This window comes from Bidens hawaiensis, unplaced genomic scaffold (assembly GCF_021521415.1).
Source record: "Bidens hawaiensis isolate Kalapana, Puna unplaced genomic scaffold, B.hawaiensis_p1.1 tig00018244_1, whole genome shotgun sequence".
Classification (NCBI taxonomy): domain Eukaryota; kingdom Viridiplantae; phylum Streptophyta; class Magnoliopsida; order Asterales; family Asteraceae; genus Bidens; species Bidens hawaiensis.
Window position 1 is genome coordinate 459,772 of NW_027492761.1, and position 10,772 is coordinate 470,543.

A 10,772-nucleotide genomic window follows, 5' to 3' on the forward strand; every position below is an offset into this window, starting at 1 on the left:
TGTTAAGAGTAATTAACTCATGGAGTGAATTGACATGGGAATTAAGGATGATTGTGTGTTGTTTGAGAGGATGTGAAGATGGGTTTGTAGCCACATAGATTGTATGAATTGGAATATAGAAATAATATTCGAGGGATTTTGGAAGTTAAATAGTAGTGTGTTGGAATGTAGACAGAAGGAAAGAGAGTGAAAGCGTGATATGATATCAGTGGGGTTAATAATTAGCAACTGGAAATTGGTGACGGTGGTGGTGACTAGGTTTATTCTTTTCGGTTTGTTTGGTTAATTAAACGTTTAGATTTGGGTTTATGTGGTTTGGTTAAAGTGACAAGTTTGAGTATTAAGAAAAATAAAAGGTAACAAATTTAAGTTTTGTGCTTTCAGTTTTATAACGAGTTTGGGCACTAAGGTTGACTTTAGTTAACTTTTTTTGTTAACTTCATTTTAAATGACGATTTTACCCCTTTATAAACTGGAGTTAGCATTAGTATGCATGAATGAGAGGCAGAATGGAATAGACCATTGTGATGGAATGAAAAAAAAAATGTATTTGGTAGGTCAATAGAATGGAATCACCCATTACCATGGTCATTCCATTCCCTCTAAAACACCTCAAATTCATTAGCATGGCCATTCCATTCCCCCTAAAAAAATTTGCTTTTTTTTTTTCATTCCATCTCACTTTCACACTATGTCACCTCCACCACCCTCCCACCACCATTACCCATTGCCCTCTCACCACCCACCACCACCACCTCCGCCGCCCGCCACCGGCCACCACCACCACCCTCTGCCGCCGCCCGTCACCACCACCCACCAGCGCCGCTCACCACTGCCACCACCAACCATCGCTCCCGCCACCACCACCGCCCGTCACCTGCCGCTTACCACCGTCACCGCCACCACCACCCACTATTAGCACCACCTGCCACCACCAACAATCGCTCCCGGCTCCAGCCCATCGCCACCCGCCGCCCACCACCGCCACCATCCACCACCACCACCATCCCACCGCCACTCACTGCCATTTTTATTTTGTTTCAGCTTTTCTAGTTTATCAGAAAATAAAGACTAATAATTCATTTCATTCCCACATGGTAATTAAACATGTCAATGGAATGGTAATTATCCATTCCATTACCTCGTTCATTTCATTTCATTGCCCATTTTATTACACCATACCAAACAGACCCTAAGCTCTTAATGGCTTAAGTCATTACAAATTGAAAGTACGAAACCAAAATTTGTTACTTTTTCTATGGCCACGTGAACTCTTACTATAATTTAGGGTTTTACTTGTTGGTTATTATATATATATATATTTTAGCAGCCAACCATTATTAGACCATTCATAGTATTCATAGTAGGTCTTTTTTTAGGTTTTATGAAGATAGATAGAATGGACGTGGATAGACAATGTAGAGGGACGTTCCTGTGTAAAAATGTTAAAGAAAACAGATAATGTGAGAGGAAGAAAATGAGAGGTCATTTTGAAAAAAGTTTTGAAGCTAGTTTTAGCTATTATGGAGAAAACCCTTTTAAAACAAGCATGTGTTAATGTGATCATGATCTTAGGTGCTGTTTGTTTTTGCAGACATAAACTGTCTGCAAGCTGATTTCATCTGTTTTCATGTCTGCAACTGAAGATGTGGTCTGAAGATCTGCAAGCTGAAAATATAAGACTGTTTGTTTTTATAAGCTGATACTGTCTGCATAACTGTCAAACTTATCTCACAAGATAGAAGTCATTTATTCAAGTTACATCTAGTTTTTAGTCTTTGCTTGCCATGCCGATTTGGTTTTGGTGGGTGGTGGAAGGTGGTGGTGGTGGATGGTGGTAGTGGCGGCGGACGGTGGGTAGTGGCGGTGGATGGTGGTGGTGGACAATGGGTGGTGGTGATGGATGGTTTTGGTTGGTGGTGGACGGTGGTGGTGATGGATGGTGGTGGTGGTGGGTGATGGATGGTGGTGGTGGCGGTGATGGATGGTGGTGGTGGTGATGGATGGTGGGTGGTGGACGGTGGTGGTGATGGATGGTGGTGGTGGTGGCGGACGGTGGTGGTGATGGATGGTGGGTGGTGGACGGTGGTGGTGATGGATGGTGGGTGGTGGACGGTGGTGGTGGCGGTGATGGATGGTGGTGGTGGTGGCGGTGATGGATGGTGGTGGTGGTGGGTGATGGATGGTGGTGGTGGCGGTGATGGATGGTGGTGGTGGTGGCGGACGGTGGTGGTGATGGATGGTGGGTGGTGGACGGTGGTGGTGATGGATGGTGGGTGGTGGACGGTGGTGGTGGTGGTGGCGGTGGATGGTGGTGGACGGTGGCGGCGGGGTACGGGGGTGGTGGTGGCGGCGTACGGTGGGTGGTGGTGTTGGCGGACGGTGGTAGGAGCAGTGGATGAGAGGGTGGCTGCAAAGGGAGAAGAGTAGGGTTTTTTTGTGAAGATGTTTTAAGCAAGATTTCCTTGCTTTTCTTTTAAGATGAAAGAAGATAACTTCAGATCTGTTTTAAGAAAAAAAACAAACAGTCTTCAAGGGTAATGTCTGCGCGCCTGCAGACATTAGCTCCTTGAAGATGTTTGAAGAAAAAACAAACACCCCCTTAGACTCACTATTGTAGATGCTCTTAGAGCACTCACAAGCCATAATAATTATTATTGGTCTTAAAAACGATTTTAGGACACCATATGCCTAAGATGACCCTTTTGCAACCTAAAATCAGCAAAAATATAATCCTCCTTTCTTTCCACTTTTCGTTCACATAAACCTATTTGAGGACATTCTTTCAAAAAAGTCCGATTATCTTTCCTCTGTACTCCAAATCATGCCCCTTCTTTTTAAAAGGAATAACAATGCAAAACTAAATACTTAAGATGCTCTAGATAAGTGTAATGTTAAATGGAAACAAAGTTTAAAAATGTGAAAAGGAATAAACATGTGTACGTTTTTACTTTTAATGTGATTGAAGACGTTGTGTAACTATTTAGCTCGTTCTCTTTATAACTTTTGTTATGCCTACCAAGTGCTACTTAAAAGTCTATTATACGGGTCTCATAATTCTATACTTGAAAGCATGTATGTATTTAACGCACCCCCAGTAAATAATCATATATAAACAAAAGTTTCTAACTCTAATTAAAAATTCAACTTTTAGCTAACTTTTGAATATCAAAGTTATAAATCCGAACTATGGTGAATCGATTTGATAGATTATGTTTGGGTAAGAGTACTACATATTCAAGGGTTGTATCATATGTGATGAGGAAAAACATGTAAATATGAACAGACTGACACACTTATTTTAACGTGAGAATGTATAGATGTCCAGATATAACTACATAACATGCATGTTTCACCACCACGTAACATATACTTTGTAATTGCATCAGTATAAATAATCTCATAGCATATTTTATAGGCGTAAAAGATCCATATATTATTGAGTAACGGATTTCACAATCACGTATTACTACTCACCAATTATATAATCACGTAATGGTTTAAAAATCGTTAATAATTATACATACATGCCATTTTTAGCAGTAGTTATATTATCATTCTAGTAGAACTAGTTTAGCATTACACAAAAGAGACCGTATTGCTACGTCTATATCAAACTTACTTGCAGCACATGTAATCGACGCATATATTTTCGACACAAATGTACAATCGATTATGGTTTTTGGTTTTTGTCGGGTTATGGTCCATTGTTGTTTTCTATAAGAAAACAAAGCCATATTGACATATTAAGATGACACAACTATCATAATACTATTTAAAAGAAAATAACCAGAAGAGTTAGGTCTTAGATTAATGAAACCATAATTAAAAAGAGTCACATGTTAACACGTTTGCCTGTTATTCGTTAAGCGTGTTACAGCCAAATACCCATTGACCATCTTTTAAAAGAGAGAATAATTTGAAATAAAGTTGAATGAATAAAGAAGGTCAACTTAGAAGAATAAAAGAAACGTGTTTTTAAGGAAGAACTTTAGACACTAGTCACACTACAAAGTACAAAAGTAGCGGCTTGACATTGAAAACAATTGTGCATTATCAAAAGGACCACGAAGAAAAGTTTGATAGAAAAATAATTAGTTAATCAATTCAAGATGAATGAAAAGGAAAAAAAAAACATGTTTCTGTTTACAACTCACCGTCCAAAATGTTACTTAGGTTAGTAGGATGTTAAAGAAAGGGGCAACTGTAATAAAGTAAATAAAACTTGTAATAAATTATAATCATGTGTAACCAACCTTAGAATATCTTTTATACATACTAGCAGTAAGCCCGCACCATGTTACGACGACGACAAAATTTTAATCTTATCACATAAATTGAAGGGAACAGGTTTCTAGTAACAAGCCTTAGAGTGATCATTTTAAGATATCAAATTAAAAAGACGGATATTATGATCACATGGTCAAAGAAGGGTGGTTTGAGGGAAAAAAATTGATGAAGTCTAACTGTTAGATTTAAGGAAACATGTTTCTTTATAGCATATGCATTAAGTGTTTTTACATAATCTTCAAGAACTTGTACATTGATGCATAGTAGACTTGTATATTATAATTAATAAGTCGGTATTGAGCAAAAATTTCAAAATGTCGACAAAAATATGTGCGTCGCAACGGTAAGCCGGTTTTTTTATATATATCATAATATATTAAAAGATAAGGAAATAGTAAGAATTTTAAATAAAGTTGTCAAATTGAGGGTTAAAGATGACAGGGGCAATCAAGTAAATATTTTTAAAATTTATAAAAGATGATTAAAGTTAAAAGGTAAAAATTGTTACTAATTTAAATAAAATGGAAATACACGTGATATTTAATGTTTCAATGATCATTTTACCCATCTTTAAGCTTGCACCATGCTCTTTATAAGTAGTAAAACTATTAAAATCAACACTCTTACTTTTGCCTATCACTCATGCATTATATATACTAACTGGGTGCGGTATGTGTGCAAACACGACATCAAACGCGTAATCGGTGATAGTACGCGCCTGACCTTGCATCGGCATGTGTGTAACCCAACGATAGTGTGCGTCTAACACGACATCGGGCATGCATCCGATATCGGTACTCGCGTAACCAGTCTCAACCAGACCTGAAACAAATTAACTTTTTTTGGATCACGCGTTTTGTTCGTAACAATTTCTGACCCATGACCCGAACACCCTCGGCCGAGCCCGTTTGACGGTCCTAACTGGTAATCACATAACACGTTAAGTAGATTTAACTTTAAAAATTGTTATCCAGTGCATGGGGAGATTTACATTGAAGGTACGGGATGTACAGAAACCCCTAAGTTTTAAATCTGTAGTGTAATGCTATATATAAAATATGGAGTGCACCTCTCTAACAAAACTAGAAAAGTGATGGAGTAGCTAAGGCATTGATTGTTGACATGGATGTCTTGTATTTGGTTCTTGTTGTTGGTTGGATTTTTTTTAAGCATGGTCTAAGCAGGGTTTTAATGTTTTTAGAGTTTTAAACATTAACCCACAGCCGCTGCTCCTCTGTGACTAGACTGTCGCTGCCACCTCCTCTCCTCTAGAGTCTAGTCCATAGTTTGTTCAATACCAAATATTGTCAGAAAACATTGACGTCGTTGTTTGAGTCGGGAAGATCGAAGAACACATGCTAAACCAAAAAATCATTTGAGGCCACCACTTCAAGTATGATCGTCGGTTATTGATGATACTCTCATATATTGTCCTCGTAACATGATAGGACGCATTTGTCAAATGATATGTGTATAGTCGATGCTACCAAGCATCCCTGAAAGGTGATGTTTATCTTCATGTGCTTGGTACAAAAGTGAAATGTTGTGGCTTGTCAGTCAGTCTATGTAAGAACTCTTTGTTGTATAACTTAATAACGGCCTTACAAAATTATTCTAGGAATTCACGCGAAGTCCTGGCAGACATACAAAAATACCCATCGTATTCATCAAGACAATTACCGGTTGCGAGCTATTTAACCGCCGAGGTGCATTTTTGTAATGCCATGAAAATCTCTTTCATCCTCCTGTCTAAGCTTTCTTGAAATAATTCAAATCTTGCTTCTATATCTTCAACAATTTTTAGAAACAATGTCTTCCACATACGATACCTTACTCAAAACGTCCCCTTGTCGTGTTTTGTTGAGTCGACGAAATAACTTTCCATTAGAGTTTAGTGAGCTCTTACACGATCATGTGAAACACATTTCATTTTAGCTGCTGTCGTGTCCTCACCTTCGGCTTGGGCGACAACATCCATAAGAAATTGGAGTTTTCTATCGGTCGAGAAGTACTCATCTGACAAATTTCGCATGACAATCAACTTAATTGTAAAAGAATTCGTGGTGTTTGGAAACTTGATGTAACCATATAGAAAATGACTTCGGCAAGTTTAGTAAGCAATGAGAAAAGGGGTGTCAATGCGTTTGTTACCACATCCAAAATCGAGTAGAACATGAGTTTTTGGAAAACTTAAGCAAATTTTGTGAAATTTTTATCCCAGAAAATTCATTATATTATGAATGAGTCAAAAAATGTAAATTTATAATTTTTCGATTTTCTAATTATTAAAAGTTTGTTTTTGAGTTTCCTTACAGAATCATATATTTCATCAAGTTAAGATGAAGCATTATGAAAAGTGGTGTTATAAAGTATATGCCAAAGTATAAGTTCCTATCCATCTAGTGAAATAAAATAATTGAATTGAAAATGATTTATAGAAATTAGAATGAAGAGAATTTTTGGTGTAAATTTAAATACACGAGAAAAGGTATTTAAAGGGGTAGAAATTTATTAATTTTCTTAAAGGTATCCAACGGTAAAAAGATTGTTTTCTAATTGCTACCTTTTTCGGTGGATTATGCCCATTAAATACTATTTGAGATGGGTACTCGAGGTGCCCACAATACCCGTCCAAAACGATGCCACTATCCACATGCGCCTCCTTCAGGAGAGTGTCCCCATTGATTTAATGCATAGGTTCATAATGCCCCATTAATTACAAATTCCAAGTCATGGCCGGCAATGATATATGCTAAATAAAGTTGAATGAATACGAACCAAAAGTGGTAGCACAACACGAGGGTCAATACAAGCACGTGAAAAATTAGTTTTTTTTAGAAGTGGGGTATTTCGAATGAAACATTAATCATAACAAACGTGTTAGGTCAACAATTTACTCAATTTTAACATTTTGTAACCTAACTTTCGATTATCAATTTAAAACACACTTTTTTTGGACGGTGCATCATCAAATATAATTTTTTGACTGTTCGAAATTTATGTAATTACCGTTGTCTAGTGGCTCGCAACATCTCTCTTCAAGAATCTATGTTGTCTTTTAAAATTATATTATTAACACTTGAAAGCATTCTAACAACAAGATGTATGACCCATGATAGATAGATTAACACTTGAAAGCATTCTATAAATAAGATTATGACCCATGATAGATAGAAAGGCACACAAAAAAATACTAAGAAATTAAAATTGCTGAAAAAAAACCCTTTAAATTTAAAATGGTTCACTTAATCTATTAGATGGGTTATGTCACATTAAGGTTGCAAGTAGTTCGTTAGAGCATTCCCAGCCTGTTCTTCATCCCTATCTCTATAATTACACTAAAAAATACTACATTTCTCTCTTCTATTCAATTAAATAATATTTTTCTTAAACATTTATCATTACAGTTTTCTCTCTCCACCCTATAATTTACAAAAAATCACTACCTTTTTCCTAAATTTACAGAAAATCACTACATTTTCTCTCTCCACTCTATAATTTACACTCACAACCCCACCCTATAATTTATAAACCCTCCTCACATAATTTTAGGGGATGGGTTGGGAATGCTCTTAGGTAGCATAGCATACTAGGGCCTAACACACCATATAGGTGGGGCCTCTAGTGTTGGTTTAAACCGAGAGCGTTTGAGGTATTCATCTAATAACGTATAATACATCATTTTTGCCCCCCCCCCCCCCCCACTCACAGAGAAAACAACAATGTTAGTCCATAAGATCATCTTTGGAAACTCCCGAAGCTGACCAAGTGGCCAACTTTTAGCTAACGCGGGCTTTAAGGTAAACTTGTTTCATAACTTAACCAACAAATTATTAGATCAATCATACAAAAAGGGAATGTTTGGAGAAAAAAAATCAAAACTACATGAAAATAAAATGGTCTTCCCAAATTGACACGCCCTCGATTTTACACAATATACATAGGAATTAGAAAATAAAAATTATATAAATACAATGAAAATTGAATAAAGAAAAAATTGACTTTTAAGGAAGCTTTTTATGTGGGCTGGGTCAATCTACCTAAGAGGTTACACATGGGTTTGGTCCGTCTTTAATATGGGCTTCTTTCATTACGTGGGCTTCTTTTATCCCCTAAATCTCAATGACTTGTCCCAAAGTCCAACTCCCAATGTCCCATGGTTCATTAACTAACATTTTTACCGACCTTTTTTTTATAACTAGAGAGATGCACATCGAAAGCGGTTTCGGATTCAAAATCCATTCAGCGAAACTGATTCAATGTAGAAATCAGTTTGGGAGAAACCAGTTTGGAGATAAGCTGAATCGTCAGTTTGTAATGGGTTTGAGAACTCCTCTGTTGAAACCGGGAAAAACCGAACCAAACATGATAAAAACCAGTTTTCAAACCGATTTGATTCTTTTCTTCTCACATGAAACCGAAAAGATTTGAGCCAAACTAGTTTTTACTAGCTTTGAACCAATCCGATCGAATGTCCAAACCGATCTATTTGAGCGTAGAGTTTATTCAGCATAATGAACCCATCCATAATCTTGTGTGGGTTGGATAGCGCTAATGCATTGCAAGTTTGGTTTCCAAAATGCAGTGTTAAGTTTTTTGAATCGCCTGACTCACTTTCGTATTAAAGTATTTTGTGTGAATACGAGATATATCATTATAAAGTTTTTGAAAAAAAAAAACCGAAAATGTATTCTTTATGATAAATAGGGTGGTTGATTAAAATCCAAAAACTAACATTAAATAGGGGTTGACACAGCTTTTATTTCAAAGCATTACAGCTTTTTGTGAAAAAGGATGCATGCTAGTATAATAAATGCATTAGTGGAAACTTCATCTAAGAGTAACCCCTCTTCTTAGTTAGTACCAAGGGGGTGTTAGAAATTCCTTATTTTACATCTTTAACTTTTCATTAAGTTAATAAATTATAAAAGTGTAACTTATAGAATTTTTTCTCTCACAATATAAGCAATCCCAAACACTTTATTATTTTTTAAAAAGTTAATAAGTTATAAGTTGGTGAAAATAAGCAATCCCAAACACCCCCTAAGCATCGTTAACATTGAGCATTGTACCATTAAGCAATGTTTCCAATAAACCTAAGTTACCATCCACCATAATTGTCCATCCCCACCATCCACTTTCACAGTTCGTACACCACCACCAATTATTTTAGCAGTCTATAGACGTAAATGACTTCTAACTACTGTGATATGTGTGATAGGTAACTAATTTTCAGCTTATGCAGACGATATCTAGTTTATAAAACAAACGGTATTATATTTTCATATTACAGACCTTAATACTACATTTCGGTTGCAGATATAAAATCAGATTTTAGACCATCATACTGTATTTCAGTTGCAGACATGAAATTTGACTGCGGAGACAGTTTTTGCCTTAACAAAACAAAGAACACCTTAAATGACAATGCTGACAAAAAATTATGAACCACCCATCATAAACTTTACTTCATTTTATCGTATTGAACATGAACAAGAACAAGAATAGCAAGTGAAGAATAAAAACTTTAAAACAAGCTTCCAACAACTGATCCAAACACCAAAGGACCACAATATATTCATACCAACATTAAACAACACTGTCCCCAAATCAAACACATTAACCTTTCGATTATTCATACAATCGATTATTAATAACAAACACCACAAACATATATATAATAATAAACCTGATTAATTAACCAGCAAGCGATCCAACAACCGGATACTTAGCTTCGAACTTCTTCTCCCAGTCATCGAGAACACCGATCTCCTTCTCAGTGAGTCCATCGAGCGATCCGATAACATCCTCTTCGTCCTTGCTCATCCTGGCTAGGGCTCTGCTGGCGTCTTTGCCGGCGAAGATGGCGTAGGAGCCGCCTGGGCCGTAGAAGGATCTGCCGGTGGTGACGTCGAAGATGCGGCCCTTGACGGCGACGTAAATGGGTTTGGAGGAATTGGTGCCGTCGTATTGCTTCAGCTGGTTGAGTGTCAGCTCCATTTGGTTTTGGTTGGTTGTGATTAGTTTGGGAAGTGAGGATATGATGAGATAAAAGGGTTTAGGTCAAAAATTGGGGAGGTAATATTCGCTACTGTGACTTGTGAGTGAGTGAGTGACACTCCCATTTTTAAAGTTATTATTATAAGGTTGATGTGTGTTGAGAATTTATTTTGGGTCCTGCTAGGGACACCACCCCACCACCACCCTAGGCGTCGCGTATAGGTCTATACGCGGCGTTTTATGGTACGATTTGACGTCCTAATCTGGCCTATCATAGGGTTGTCGGATCGTACGGGCTATACGCCGCGTATAGCCCGTTACGTGGCGTATTGGCTTTTGTATATTTTTGCATAAGGCTGAGGGGTGTGGGGGGCGCGAGAGGGGGCGCGAGTGGGGGCGCCAGCCAATAATATTGTGACGTGTGGCAGAGAGAGAAACTTGATAAGATGGGTGTTGGTTGTGGTGCTCGCGCCCCGGGCCCT

General features: G+C 37.4%; 1 protein-coding gene across 1 annotated transcript; it reads right to left on the reverse strand.

Moving 5' to 3' along the window:
• Positions 1 to 9,979: 9,979 nt before the first annotated feature.
• On the reverse strand, positions 9,980 to 10,340 carry LOC143555666 (putative steroid-binding protein 3). The gene has a single exon (XM_077045183.1). The coding sequence runs from the start codon at positions 10,288 to 10,290 to the stop codon at positions 9,988 to 9,990; it is 303 nt and encodes a 100-aa protein (XP_076901298.1). The 5' UTR covers positions 10,291 to 10,340; the 3' UTR covers positions 9,980 to 9,987.
• Between the last annotated feature and the right edge of the window lie 432 nt (positions 10,341 to 10,772).